At 39.6% G+C, this 15,907-nt stretch overlaps 1 protein-coding gene across 1 annotated transcript; it reads right to left on the reverse strand.

The window, feature by feature from the left end:
- Positions 1-76: 76 nt before the first annotated feature.
- On the reverse strand, positions 77-15,651 carry LOC113108652 (poly [ADP-ribose] polymerase 4-like). The gene is made up of 33 exons (XM_026271903.1): positions 15,490-15,651; positions 15,022-15,166; positions 13,695-13,890; positions 13,290-13,377; positions 13,042-13,120; positions 12,775-12,873; positions 12,522-12,680; positions 12,285-12,422; positions 12,022-12,180; positions 11,815-11,966; positions 11,610-11,741; positions 11,007-11,105; positions 8,036-8,219; positions 7,790-7,934; positions 7,461-7,603; positions 7,072-7,203; positions 6,897-6,983; positions 6,641-6,805; positions 6,510-6,553; positions 6,173-6,251; positions 5,932-6,069; positions 5,601-5,808; positions 5,413-5,483; positions 5,145-5,332; positions 4,962-5,061; positions 4,679-4,849; positions 3,942-4,022; positions 3,760-3,840; positions 3,572-3,667; positions 1,946-2,626; positions 1,755-1,857; positions 1,401-1,533; positions 77-1,319 (listed from the first exon to the last, which is right to left on the reverse strand). The coding sequence occupies exons 2-33, from the start codon at positions 15,145-15,147 to the stop codon at positions 1,118-1,120; spliced, it is 4,659 nt and encodes a 1,552-aa protein (XP_026127688.1). The 5' UTR covers positions 15,148-15,166; positions 15,490-15,651; the 3' UTR covers positions 77-1,117.
- Positions 15,652-15,907: the final 256 nt, after the last annotated feature.

Consider the following 15,907-nt stretch of genomic DNA (forward strand, 5'->3'; position numbering starts at 1 on the left):
ATATTTAATGTACAAATATCTGTTAATTTACAGGAAATCTGTCCGCAAAGGTTTTTGGAAAGAGGAAGTTAATTTATGCTGTTTCAATTTAGACAATTTTACTGACTAGTTGTTCTGTTACCAGACAAAACAGATATTTTCTGACAGGATCTAGAGCCACATTTATAAAGCATGAGTATGCACAGATTTGATTTTAGAGTGTGCATACGCTTAAATCCCCGCCAGTGCTCATATTTGTAAAAACTGCATTTGACATGGAAAAGTGCTTAGCGTCATATCAGGGTCTGAGCAGACGTACACACTCCAGGATTTTGAAAATGTAAGTTCTTGCAGCTCGCTGTTCTAAATGAAAGGATTTGTACGGTGACTGGTGATCTTTTATATGTAAATTACATTCATTAGAAGTCGTTTACAAGCCATTCATAGATTTCACATTTGAAAGAGAGGGGTACATGCGTTTTCTGTGCGTACGTTCATTTTATTAATCAAATGTATGCATATTTGAGAGATGAATCCCAAGATCAAATTTAGAATGGTTTCTGCACAATATTTTCTAAATGAGGCCCCAGCTTTCTGGAGCTTGATCTGATATTTCCATCAAAATCCAAAAGTCATGGATCCAAATTCTAACAAGATCTAACAAACGATAACTAAAACTAAACTAAAGCTAAAATTAAAATAACAAACAATACTTTAAATAATTGAAATAAAGTATATATTAAAATAAAAAAAATTAATTTATTTTCCAAATCAACGTTTCACATTTTCAACCACTTGATTCACTGAAATAGCTGTATAATGAATAAAAACAGTGATTACTTGGTTTGTGATTATACAATTATGCTGTTTCATAAAAATAAAGTAAACTTGACACCAAAATTGATTTATTGGACTGTACTTGTTAAGATCCTTGTCAATTTTAATCAGTTATCAAGCTGGCCTGTTAACTAGTTAGTTTTGCATTATTTACTTTTAAATACTTTTTTACATACAATTTTAAGTGTGACTAAAGGTGTCCACATATATTTTGAGACACCTTAAGGCCATTTCTGCAATATTAAGCTAACACCAAGTGAAGCAACAACTGTCAATGAAAAGGAATGTTTTTGTCAAGTTTCTACATGACTGATACATCCCTACGCCTCTCCAGGACTGGTTTGAGAGGGGAATATGGGTGTGGAGGATCACAGCCCAGTAGTTGACGAGTAGATGATTCCCAATCCCAGCCGATCTCCAGCCTGCTGCACACACACGAATACTGTCTGTCTGTCCGACAGGCCCACTCCACGGCCCTCTTCACTGCCTCCCAGTACATCGGTCTAAATGAAGACGAGCAGAAAGTCATGATTCCAAAGATACAAGAGTCAATCACTACACTGCATGAGGACGTGCGCTGGTACCTGGGCTCCTGGGACTCTTTTAGTCGGAGGAGAGACTCGAGCAGCCGTCCCACTTCCAGCTGCTCCACCCGGATCAGCTGCAATACCAGCAGAGTCGCTACCAGCCTCAGAATTGCAGCATGAGCCTTCACACCTGACACACAAAACATGTGACTGATTTACTGATTTGGACTCACAAACAGTCTGAAAAATAGAGATCTGATTATTTTAAGCTATATTCAGACTTAGGCTCTGAAGATCTACATGTGGCAACTAAATGGCGCATATGAACAGCTGTCTAAATGGGCAGTTCTTGCTGAGAATAAGCTGCAATATGGCCCAGACCAGCAACAGGAATGTAAGAAATCTTCTTACCAAAAGAACGGATGCCTTTCTCCTGAAGGAAGACATTTGTGAAAAAGTCCACGTCCAGGTTGAGGAACCTGCTCAGCCTGTCAGTGCACTCCCAGTATCCATCCTATATCCAAATACATTGCATATGTTCATAATCCCTCACACATTTACATACTGTATATAATCTAGTGTATTAAATCATGTGTAAACACCTCATGCTGAAGTTCAAACAGCTCATTCCAGGCCACTGGTCTGCTTATCAGTTTTCTACCAAAGCCACCAGATTCAGGGAGAGAGGGTGTTGCAGACAACACAGGGTGATTGAAGACAATGGGGTTACCAGCCCATTGCCTCTTGGAAAAATATGTACTCATCCTGCGAGAAACAGGAGGACTTAAAGAAATGCAAAAGCATGGCTGACATTTGAGAAGAAAAGAATGAGGAGGATCTGTAAAGAGAGCATGACTTGAGATGTCAAGCTCAGTGTAGTTCTCTGTGGGACAGGAAAAGGTAGAACTCTTCGGGGAAATTATTGGAGTGATTTCTTTCTGGGAAACAAGTCCGTAGTCCATGTATTGCCCTGATTCAGATCTACTAAGATAAGAGTGAGGAGGCTCTGAGGACAAAAAATGGGCAGCAGGGTAAATGAGATGACTATCAATCAAGGAAAGAGGTTCCATTAACTCTTGATGGAGACTACGAATGCTAAAAGAACCAATACCATCCACCGGGTCAGCTACGTTAGTCGTGCCTGTCTGGGAATCAAGGCTGTGACTAATATGCACAGCCTTCAGGTTCTCTTCAGTCCAGCCCATATATGGCAAAATATCCACATCCTCCTCCGATATGATTTTAGGAATATCTGTGAATCCGATGTCAAGCTCATTCTGCTTCTGCAAAGAGCCAATTATATTATTAGTTGGTATTTTTTAATGTCATTCAGTTTAAAATAATGCACAGAAATTACTTCATGGCATATTTTACTTAGAAGTACTTTGATTCTACCTTTTTGTGCAAAAAAAGGTGATTCCCTGTGTGTACAGATGTTCACACGTTCTTTATTACCAATATTAAACACTTTATTTGTGTGTAAACAATTTATTATAATGGCATGACTTACTAAATACAAAACATTAAAACATATTTTTTATATACTGTATATATAGGTGCATCTCAAAAAATCAACAAAAAAAATTGTAACATTTCAAAAAGGGAAACTTTCAGGCAGATCCTACGTGTTACAGTGTGTGTTTCTGAAGTCAGTGATGATTTGGTGTGCTGTGACATCTGCTGGTGTTGCTCCATTGTGTTTTAATCAAGTCCAAACTCAATGCAGCCGTCTACATTGAGCAATTAATGCTCCCATCTGCTGACAAGCTTTATGGAGATGCTGATTTCATTTTGCGGCAGGACTTCGGCACCTGCCCACAGTGCCAAAACCACTTCCAAGTGGTTTGCTGACCATGATATTACTGTGCTTGATTGGCCAGCCAACATGCCTGACCTGAACCCCATATCGAATCTATGGGATATTTTCTAGAGAAAGATGAGAAACAGTCGATCCAACAATTCAGACGAGCTGAAGGCTCAATAGTGCCTCAGCAGTGCCCCAGGCTGATCTAGAATTTATGGTAGTTTCACTTTTTGAAATAACTCATGATATTCAAATTTTTTGGAGATGGACCTGTATATATTGGCATTTAAAATCTCACATCAGTCAACCACTAACCAAGCTACAAATTTTTTATTTCTGAAGATAACAATAAGCTACTTAATACAGATTTGGCATTAATTCTGAAACTGGAGTTTTTTTATGTTTAAATTATCAGCAATCATACCCTCTCTTCAATGGCGACAAAGCTTGTGAAATGGGACAAGATGGAGAACTCTTTACTGAGCTCAATGATGTAGGACTTCAGCTCTGCTTTCTTCTCCTGATAAAGAGATAAACACAGCGATTCAAGTTCTTCTGTTAGCAGATCTGCCAGTTATATAAAAAATATCATCACACAGCTAAATACTGTACCTCGTGTTCTGCCTCACTGTTAGCTAGAATGCCATCTTCATAGTCTCTGATAATCGCTCTTGCTGTTAACTTGTGAAGAAACTACACACACACACACACACACACACACACAACTCTACAAATACCTGATAAACAACTGATGGTGTTTCAGATTATATGAAGTATTTAAGATGTTCACTCACAGTTCCCTTTGTCTTTTGCAGTTCTGTGGCGGAAACCATTGTTTTGATCTCTTGTCCACTCAAATCACCAAACAGTGTGGCCTAAATGAGCGAATATTACACAATTCAAAACAATACACAAAGACAAATAACTGGGGATTTCATCTAAAATATCTATCTTAATATTTTACACAGGTATTTTAAATCTTGAAAAATCTTGATAGTTGATAGCTATCTTAATAACTAAAAATAACTAAGCCATGTTTGCACACTGCTGGTTACTAAATTTAAAATGATATGAAGAAAGATTTTTGAATTATTTTAGTTAATTAGATGCACCAATCAGGGGAGTGGAACTGGGACCTGAATTTACATCAAATATTTCCAAACACCACTGCATGTCACTGGCACAAATACAAACGTAATCTGTAAAAAAAACATCAGTATTTACCAGTTTTTATTTTTATTGAAATATTTGAATGTATCAATATATTCTTGATACATCTACATTCAGTGTTCATGAACATTTTCCAGTGATTATGCTAATGTGATTTAGAGTTTTGAATCAATTAATGGAAACAGTTTGTAGTGATCCACAATGAAAACTCTATCTGTAACACTGAAGAAAGACTAAAATTACCACTACATTCAAGATGTCGATGGTTTTTGTTGTTGTGAATATTCAATATATGACCCATTCCTAATTACAACTACAATAGTTATTAACAATGCAGTTTAGTAAAGTAAAGTCTGTCTACCTGAGTGCAGTGTGGCACAAATCCGTAAACGAGAGTGTGACAGTCAGTGAAGAGAGCGTGAAGCTGTGAGGGGGCTTGAACAGGACGGGACGCTGTGGGATTAAACTGCTGCCACTTCACTGCCACTGATCTGCAGCCTGGAGAATCCATACGCCGAACCTGAGCCCGCACCTGAAATTACCCACAAATCTCTTCAACGCAAGCCTCAGACTCAAGCCTGGCCAATATCGGAAAGATAATATTTCCAATTAAGTTGTTAAAAATTCAATAGAGTGTGATTCACCTTCTCTGTCCAAGTGTGTTTCATCTTTGTGTCAAAAAACTCATATGTTCCTCCACCTGCCTGAGCCAAAGCTCTGAGCATATGACGATTAGCTGTCAAGCTAGACAAACACAACCAAACTTTATGTTCAGAAATTCAGTGTAAATGAAGGAGAAAAATAAAGAGATTTGATAAAAGGCAGACCTGAGTCCGCAGGTGAAGAGGCGCGTGTGGCAGGAGTTTTCTCGGACCAGCTGTAGGGTCAGAGGCTGGTTCTGAACATGTCCATCAGAGAGCAGCAGGATGTTCCTCACGCCCCGGGAGGGAGGCAGCAGACTCAGACTCCGGAGAGGCCGCCACAGATCAGTGCCGCCACCAGAGCCACCACACGACTGAAGAGAGGAGAAATGCAATGATACGCAAAGAAACTGAGTTTCAGAACCATCTTTAACCATTTGTAAACATTACTCACCATAATAAAATTCCTGGCTGCTTCAGATGCTTCATCTAAACCCACTGGTGCAGGAAAAGCTTCCCTGTAATCTGCAAAAACAAACATTAATAATGCTTTACAATGCATTACAAAAATAAGAGAAATAGAAATGTCCACATGATGATCAATAAAACAAACAGTATCCGACAGTTTCAGTGAGCTCTAACCAGTGCTGAAAGAGATGATGTTGATCTTCAGTGAGCGGTCCAGAGATCTGAGGACATGAAGGGCAATCCTGCGGGCGTTCAGCATGGCGTCTCCCTGCATGGACTTGGAGGAGTCCAGTAGAATGACCACATCGCTCACATTAGACGGAGCTCCAGAGCCGGACACCACGCTTGACTTAAAGTCTGGATAAAACACCAGCATACAGGCCTGCAGGGATCAGCTCCGTATCAGTGTTCATTTTTGCCAGGGTGCGTAAGATGGAAAGTGGCATTTTTTGTGTGCAATAACCATGAAAGTTAGGAAAGCAGATTGGATTCATTATTTCTTTACCTGACTATCTTTATCTGGATGGTTCTCGACCCACATTCTGGGCATGTGGATATTAGAAAGACCGAAGGACACCTGTAGCCCTTCAGATCCCAGTGTCTGTCCCGGTAACGTGCTGATCACTGCCTTACAGTCTGTCCTCTGAACAGGGGAAACACTAATACTGTTAATATAGTCTACTTCATTTATTTTTTTATTTTACTCATTATTTTACTAAGACAATGCACCAAAACGAACTGATAACCTTGGTTTTGATGCGGTGCGAAGAGCTTAAGTTGATAATCTCATAAGGCATTTCAATGGACATAGACAGAGAAAACTCCCTGAAGACAGAGAAAGAAAATGAAACCGAGTTACAACAACGCTGTGCCTTACTTAGTGACCATCCACAGTTCAACTAGACCAGGTGCTACCCTATATAAAACATGATGTTATAAAGGTTAAAGGTTAAATGATGTTAGATGTGGTTTGTAACATTAAATATTCAGCTTTTATTCTGTTAGTCATTAGCATGTGCAATGAATTTTTAGTGAATCTTGAGTTGTTTTCCCTGTGAATTCTCCAGTATTTTAGATCTTCACCCTTCTGAATGAAGCTCTGTCACACCAATCTTTTCAACAGTGGCCTGAAACGCGACACAAGTGTCAGTCAAAATGCTAACAATCAGCCGGCCAAAAAGGATTTGAAATACAATAACAAAAGAGTGTCGTACCTGAGTTGTCTGATAAAGGGCGGCTCTCTGTTCCCATGGTGCCACGCTGCCGGACAGTGAGAAGACTATAGAGCCTGATCTGACCAGCAGCTCAGTGATGAACGTCACCTTGATCAAAACTGTGGCTCCAGGAGGAAGATTCCCTACACTGATGGTAAATACATCCTGCCTCACATAAACACATGACCTTAAAGAAACCTTCTGAATGATACATCATCACACACACTTGAGCACCAGATCAGTTACAGTAACTCACAGGTGCATCCTGGTCCATCAGGTAGGCTCCATGGCCTTTCTCTATGGCTTGCCTGTACTCCTTACGAGCCTGCTCCTTTTCCTTTACCTACAGGACAAAAACAGACATTGTAAATTGATGAAAAAGATGTTTAAAGAGACCAGGCGGCATTTGACAAATTCTGAAAGACTCTGACCTTTCCAATGACATGTTTTCCATTGATAAAGGCTTCAAATCCACACACCGCTGCAGTCTCTTCCAGTGGAAAGACATACTTTGCTTCAATGGGAGCAGCACTCTGGTTTGTGTAGGTCTGGAATATGATGACCTGGTGGAAGTCGAGATGAAATTAATTTTGCAGTTTGGAATTATATTTCAGTGTTTGGATGTGGGATTTTCAGCCTTTTAATTTGTTAATTCTGTTGCTTTTTATTTCATGCCTTTGTTCCCGTGGTCCTGATTGTGGCCATCTCTTCCTTGTTCTAGTTTTATTTTAATAGTGTTTTTTTCTTCTTCATTACTCTGGAATGCATCATGCTCATTTCTCTTAATTTCAAAGTGCAGTCCACCGCTGTATTATCATACCTGACACAGCAGGTCCATCAGCTTGCACCTCACATTGACAGCCTGTAGAGGAAGTTTCTGACCACTGCTGTCCAGCAAACCTGCGTTCATCTCCTCCAGAGGATTCTTAATGGACTCCAAATCCTCACTGTCATCACCGGGCACTAAAGAAACACATTGGCACAAAACCACTGATGAATTTAAAAACACACATTTTCAGATTTAAATTAATTTGATAAAAAATGTAATAATTTGACAGCATTATTTAAAACAAACTCCTCCACATATAAAAGCTTCTTTTTATAGAACACATTTCTCTCAGCATGTCCAGTTCACTAGATATTACTCACAGAAATCAGGTGTTGTGTCGGTGAGCTGTGTGAGCTGAATGTTGATTTGAGGCTGGAACTCTTTTAACTCGTCTCCCTCCAGACTGTACTGTACCACATACTTCAGTCTGATCTGCTCTGTGTTATAGACGACGAACTCATCATCCTGTCAAATACAAACACACACACAGAAATGCAAGAGTCACATCAGATCCCACAAACAGAAGCAGAATATTTAAGTACACAGATAATGAGTAAGAAAAGCACCTCAAATTCAGAGAGTCTGTTTGGAGAGCGTTGGACTCCGTGTACACTGTGGTAACCGTCAGGAGCACAAGTCAAAGTGCTGTCTTTCTTCAGCAGGTCCTTACACCGACCCAATGCCACTTCACACACCAACAGCAGCCGAGAGCCGTCAGTCACACTGGGCTTGGAGTATTTCACACTAGTCCTAACACAGAGAAGAAAAAAACAAAACGTACATACTGGCTAAAATCTCCAGTTGTCATCATAATAATGGATTCACATTATTAATACATCTGTTATATTAAGAGATAGAGCTGTAGTCAAGTCCGGCTTTGTCGAGTCCAAGTCAAGTCCAAGTCCAGGACTAGTCGAGACCGAGTCAAGACCGAGTCCAAAGAGGTTCGAGTCCAAGTCAAGTCCAAGTCCAAAAGTTTCGAGTCCAAGTCCAAGACCGAGTCCAAATGAGTGAAAAAAGGGTCCTATTCAAGACCACATACTTAACTACTGATAATGTTTGTGATGCGAGAGAAAGCATATCTCCTATTCTAAGAAAATCATTTTACATTATTATTTGTAATGATCAAAAAGCATGTGCAAAGTAACAACTCTGTAGGACAGGGGTCTCCAAACTACATCCTGGATGGCCAATGTCCTGAAAAGTTTAGCTCCAACTGGCCTTAAAACACCTGGAAGATTAGTGTGTCTAGTAAGAGCTTGATTAGGTTCAAGTGTGTATAATTAGGGTTAAAGCTAACAGGGGCGTTAAACAAGATCCTGGGCCCTATGCATAGGCAGTCCTGATGGGCCCCCATGCCCCCCACCCATGAAAATATCCAGGTAAAATAAAATATATTTCAGATTCATACTTTTCAAGGGCCCTCTCTTCCTTTGGGGCCTTGCTAATGAGTACTGGTTTTACCCCCAGTCCGACCCTGGGAGCTAAACTTGGATAAACAAACAAAGTTTGGAACTGTAAGGTCAAATAATTTTTATGTACTTTATTTTTTGTTGACATTATATCTGTGGTCAAAAATGTATATGACTATGCCTAATTGGCACAGTGCACAGACACACGCAAAGCTCGGGATATGACAAATGCACGCAGCAAGGCTAGAATGGATACGTTTGGCTCTACTGGGCATGCGCACATAAATACAGCAATTTTTGTCATACTGTGCTAGTGTTTGCATAGACTAGTCGAGCACTGTCGGAAACAATCGACTACTCCAGCATGTATTAACCATAATGCATACAAAGTGTTTGCAAGTACGACGTGAATTTTAGAATTACAATATTGCGTGGAGCTGTTACTATATGACCTTATCTATGTTGGATGTAAAAATAAAATAGGCCTATGTAATGTAATAATTAGGATTGTGCCTGAAGCCGAATACCTTATTCGGAATGGCACGGATAATGGCTTAAAAAACGAATAACGGACAAGGAATAATTCTGCCTGAATACTCGGCTGAAGCTGACACAGTCTGGTGTTTGCTAGATAACAGGTGAGCCAGGGGATCAGCGCCAGAAGTGAATGAATGTAAACTTTATGAGTGAAAAGCGCGCAAATCAAACACCGCAATGTTGTCGCCTCTCTGTGCATCTCTCAGAAATCAGAGCGTTGCAAGAGTAATTTTACCTATAATAATACATCATAGCTACACGTTATATTATTTGTATATATTTAAAAGGCAAATATTGAAAGCTTAGGCTACCATGATACGAATGAATGGAATAAGCACAGCGCGCTCGCCAATCAAACAGCCGCGCTGCGCGTCTCAGTCTCTCAAAAACCAAATCAGTTCTCTCTCAAAAGTAGGCTAATAATCAACATAGATATGGATACATTGTCTACTTGTCCTACATGTTTGCATCTTTATGTTTTGCTGGTTTGCGCGGCACACACACATCTGTTTAGTGAAGTCGACTATACATTATAGACTCGCTCAAAGTGTTCTGCGTAATGAGAATGTGTGCATTGAATGGATTCAGTCGTGTTCAAATGATCACTATGACACGTTTGTCATGACATCTCTCTGCTTGCATGATAAATATTATTTTAGAAATTAATAATTAATTCAGTTTAACACGACATACTTGTTCAGTGATAACTACGAAAAAATATATAAAAAGTCATAACAGTCTTATCAAGTAACTGTAGGCTACGATGTTGTATCCGAATGCAGATAGGAAAAAATTTGTGATTGTTACAGATACAAATACTGGCTGTTACATGAAAATGTAAATATGTAATGTCATATATAAAGTTTTTAAAATTTACATATTTAATTGTTGCATAAGGCTATACATTAATACGCGTTTATTGATAAAAAAAAAAAAAGGCTATCTAGGTGTAGACGTAAATAAAACACAATCTAACAGGTAGAAAATTAAATTAGAAACATCTAAACTTTTCAGGTCGCAGTAAGTGCACCACTGGTCATGCACATCCTTTCCCGGAACAATACTGAAAGCTAAGGCAAGATGGAGAAACAGATGATCATAGTTGTACAAGGATAGCCATTTTTTAAATGAATCTATTAGCAGAGCTACTGCAAGTGATTTTAAGTGTTGGAATTCCATTTATTCTTTGCTGAAACTTCTGCGTCATCATGGAGAGCGGGTCATGGTTGCCCAGCAACAGCAGACGCCACTGGAGCGCGAGCGCAGATTACAGAGTGCTTTGGAAAAAAGGAGAGCGGCGCGCCTAGCGTTTTCCACACAGTTTCAGTCGCGACATCATGCAAATGTGGTTTTGTTTTGAAGGAGACATTTTTTATTTTATTTTTTTTGCTGGACTCGGTCGAGACCAACTAGAAGACTTGGCGAGTCCAATGGCCAAGTCCGAGACAAGTCCGAGTGCAAATTCAACGAGTCCGAGACAAGTCCGAGACGACAGAAAAATGTCTCGAGTCCGGACTCGAGTCCAAGACCGGACTCGAGTACTACAGCCCTATTAAGAGATGACTGAGTAATGCTAAAAACCACTGACTTCAGAGAGTCACTGAAGTAGATTCCTCCTCCGAGATTCCCGATATCCGTTCTCTCAATTCCATGCTGTTCGACTCCAACCCTGGGCAGCAACAGACCTCTATAAATAAGGTTTAAAATTGTACATTCAGTTATTTACATGATAAGCTGATCAATCAAATTAATGACATTAAAGACATTATTATTGCACAAGAGTGATTTACTGAAAAGACACAACAAAAAGTAATTTAAACCAATGTGTAGTCAGATATTAGATTTTTGTTTTTTGAGGTTTGGTCAACATGGTATTTTTGTATTGTATTTTCCGGACTATAAGTCGCCTTTTTTTCATACTTTGGCTGGTCCTGTGACTTACAGTCAGGTGCGACTTATTTATCAAAATTAATTTGACATGAACCAAGAGAAATAAAACAAGAGAAAACATTACCGTCTACAGCCGCCAGAGGGCGCTCTATGCTGCTCAGTGCTCCTGTAGTCTACACTGAAAACATAGAGCGCCCTCTCGCGGCTGTAGACAGTAATGTTTTCTCTTGGTTCTTGGTTCTAAATAAATGCGACTTATAGTCCAGTGCGAAAATGATTATGATATATAAATAACTCTCACCGTGACAGTATTCCAACAAAACTGCTGGGACTAGTGGAGTGGAGGAGGGGTTTAATGTTGCCTAAATCCTCCCTAAACATCTGAAGCTCCACTCCTCTGTTGACACGCAGTATCTGCTGAATCTGGAAAGGCCTGGAGTGCATATAAGGTTAACAATGTTCAGAAATATATTCATGTTTGAACTTCATACCACAATTACGTTTACCTGTCCTGAAGCAGTTGAGAGACAACATGAAACTCAGGGTTTTGTGGTGGAACAACCTCAATGCTACACCTCAGAGCCCGATACTTCCCCAGAGACGACGATGAGGGGCTTCCCAGAGTGGCCTCACTCACATTTACAATATCTCTGATCAGCTGCAGACGACAGAAGAGTTAAAAGAGCAAAACTTTCATTTATTTATACTGATACCTGACAAAGGTCCAGTTTCTGAGACACAAGCTTGTGTTTGGAAGGAGGGTCGATCATTCTGAGGGGCAGAAGAGTGTTGACCTCCTCCAGCAGGGCTTTGACTTCCTCCTCTTTCTCAGTCTTTTGTGCCTGCAGTAACAATCCCTCCACCCTGCTCACCTGCAGCAGCACAGTGCCAATAAACACACCGGAACCATTAAACACAGCAGATTCCTGCCAGCTTCTCCACTGCGCTGTGTGTGATCATCTAAGCTCATTCTCACATCATTGAGGCTGATTCTGGAGACAGGGACTGTTAGGATGTTATAAAGGGAACCGAGAGCTTCAGTCCAAACCAGCTCCACAAAGACACCAACTTCCTGCGACACAGTGCTGCAGTTCAGCTTCTCCTCCAACAGCAGCTGCCAATCAAAAGAGTGAGCAATTACTTCCCACCCATTAGTCACATGTTATACATATATCAAATGAATAAAAACAGACCTGTGTTGTGTTTATCTAACCTGCTGCAGGTTGTAGGATGCCAAGCGCTCAACTTCCGGGGAAAGTGTGTGTGTCTTTGTGAATCCCTCTGTTTCCATCTCCTTCATCAGCTGTAGATACGCTTCCACAGCATCTTCAGACGTCACGCAGAACACAAGCTTGTCCTGAACCACTGCGGACTACAGCAAGAGAGAGTCTGTCACCACAAGACTAATTCAGCACCTCCGTCACCGTCTATGATTCCAGAGATAACAACATTAATGATGATCAAACCTCAGCTTCACGCAAGACTGAACACAACACACGATACTGCTGGCCTGCTCGGCCTTTGGCACTCTGCAGCTCCAGAACAGACAAAGTCTTGGGATTGACCTGAAACACACAACCAAACACTTGCAGACAGGAAAACACTTACAAACAGTTGCGGGCGCTCATAGAATCAGCTCAAGAATGTGTGACCATACATTTTTCATTATTTAGTTTATTTTTCCCAGATGTCCAGTAATAATTCTATTGTGACTGATACATGAAGCAACTCACCCTCTCAAAAACTGAATACTTGGCCACTTGAAAATACGAAGGAAATTCAGGCAGGTCATGGTCGCCTTCTTTGTAAACTCTGTGTTGAGTGAAGGGAAAAGATGTAGCCAGGTAAACAAGCACATCTAAACAGGAAAAATGCTGTAGAAAGTGCTTAGCCCCCCCCCCCCCCCCCCCCCCCCAGGAAAAAAAAAAAAAACTGACAAGAGAAACTCAAGAACTGACAGTGAAAAAAAACAAGAGCGCACCTGAACCTTCCAGGACGGGGTCCACTCTTCTGAAGAATCTCAGCTTCAGTCTTTGGGAGTTCAGGGTGACCTTTGAACTTCTCTTTTCCTAGTATATATGTTGACACTTTTACCGCTTAGTAGTGAAAAACAACATTATGTCAACAATGCCACGAAAATACATGGTTTAATCTCACTAAATACTTTTACACCCCAACTATAATGTCAAACTGAAGAAACTACAGAGAAAACAGATTCACTGTTAGCAAATAAAACGTATGTGGCAGTGACACTCCCATCTGTTCTGTCTCTCCACACGTTTTCATCGCACGTAAGTAAACCTTAGTTACAGTATGACTTTAGGCAAACATCTGTTTAACAAAGAAAGTATAAGAATTCCTCAAATGAGGTACAAGAGACTCCTACCTGAAGGAGGGAGGAATTCAGAGCCGGGGTATTGCAGCTCTGGGGTCAAATTATGCTCCGTCAATGACAGGAGAAGCCCTTGATCCAGACAGCTCCACACATACTGCGTCCCGACCACTGGGATCTGCAGCTTCTGGATGCTGCGCCGCCGGTTACCGCTCAGATCCTTCACACTGCTAGTGACTACAAAAGAGCACTGGAGGACATAAACCGAGGTCAGAAGAGACACTGCAGCTCTTTAGCAACTCAGTAGGACCTATGAACATGCATTACTTATTTGAAGCATTATAAAGCATAAAGTGCTTGTTAATTTTAATCACAAAAAAATGTGGGCATGGTTAGAAAATGTTAAATAGTCATATAAAAATGGACACACTTGTACTCTTAGCAAAGGAAATTAATGGGAAACAGAAAAAATAAAAAACATCAAAATACAATCTACTGATACAATCAATCAAAAAGATTGATACAATCTACAAATTAGCCATTGTGTAGATTAAACAGTATTACACATGGTTTTCTTTACTTCTATGGCACTAATCTACCTGTAGTCATTAAATTGTAAATTTTGCTGCTTTATTTTTAACTACACTTAAAGTTAACAGTATCAGAGGTTTCAACAAATCAAATGTCTGTAAATTGTTTAAATGGCGTATTCTTGAGAAGTGGGACAAAACAGGGTGCATAATAATAATAATTAAAAAAACGATACCTTGTACTCAGACAAATTAAACTACATTTATGTATCTTATAAGTACTATTAATGATACAACCTCCCAAATTTTTTATTTTTTTTTTACCTTGGACTGCGTAATATAATTTCAACAAAACATTCTCATGTTAGCAGACAGATTACACTTTCACATGTGACCAACAAATCCAAAACAAATACTGTATATCATAATGAAATATTATCTAAATATTCAAATGACAGAGTTGACATCTGACGGTGGTGACTAAAACCTCTCAAATACATTGAATCGGTCAATTACTGTATTAAAACAAACACAACAAACCACAATCACGTTTATAAAGTATGTTTATAAAGCTTTTATTCAAGAGTCACATTTAAGTATTTTGATATATCATCGGAACACAAAATCTTATGGTGGGGACATCTGAGGGTGTTGACAAATTTGCCATTTCTTTCACAAAACCAGTGGAGTTCATGTAGTAGCCATTTTATTTATTTTGTCCCATGACTGAAGAATGACTGACATGTAATTTGCAACCCAAATCCTATAAACAAATTCTCAGTGTAGCTGCTCTTAATTTGAATAGCACAAAAAAGAAGATAAAAGAATAAGATTAATAAATGAACAGGAACCTCTTTATTGATGACATATGAGATGTTTCCTCCATTCTCCAGAAGAGCTAATCTCAGTTTATTCTTCTCTTTAAAAGGCAGGTTCTTCACATCTAACACCACAGTACAGTTCTCAAACACTGTCATGGTCGTGGTCCCAGTGTGTCTGGATATTTGGAGAAAAGCGAAAGAACGATGAAAAACTGCGATGAATCCCGCAGTAAATATATCAATCACATTAACACTGTGAAAATAATAATAGCATGTGCATTACACATAGACTGGTTTTGCATTGGCGTATGAAACCAAAACATGTCTGAGTAAACATTATCTTCGTTAAATAAAAAAGGCTTTATGCACAATACTTATTTTGGCACGTCCACAAAACATGTTACATTTCTCAAATTGCAATATTTATCTTGATAGAAAGTAGTTACAGTCTCTCTTGCTAGTTTTGTCGTGTCATTCGCTGACAGAAGAGTATCTTACCCTGGACACAGTCAGTCAGAGTCGAGTGACACGTTTAGGTTTTGAGAAAATATGAAGAAGTAAATACTCTGCAGTGTAAAGTAGACACTAGTGCTTCCTGACTCGTACATACAGTAAAAACACGCCTCCATTCCCCCCAGGGATAAAAACATTTTGCAGCGTTTCCACCGGCATTCACTAAATTCCAGGGGTTTCACATAGACAGTTTCATTACCAAGTTCCTGGTACAAATGTTCGTAAATGTAATGTAATTTCGGTGGAAACGCGGCATAATCTGCCTCTGTTCAATGGATTTTGAAGGGTCATGATACCCCAGAACACATTTTTTTTTAGATGGGAACAGATATGTAGTAGCTGCGCATCACTGAAAAGACCAAAAGCACTCAAACCACTCATAAATGTTTGTGAAAATTGGTTA

Source organism: Carassius auratus, chromosome 9, assembly GCF_003368295.1.
Source record: "Carassius auratus strain Wakin chromosome 9, ASM336829v1, whole genome shotgun sequence".
Classification (NCBI taxonomy): domain Eukaryota; kingdom Metazoa; phylum Chordata; class Actinopteri; order Cypriniformes; family Cyprinidae; genus Carassius; species Carassius auratus.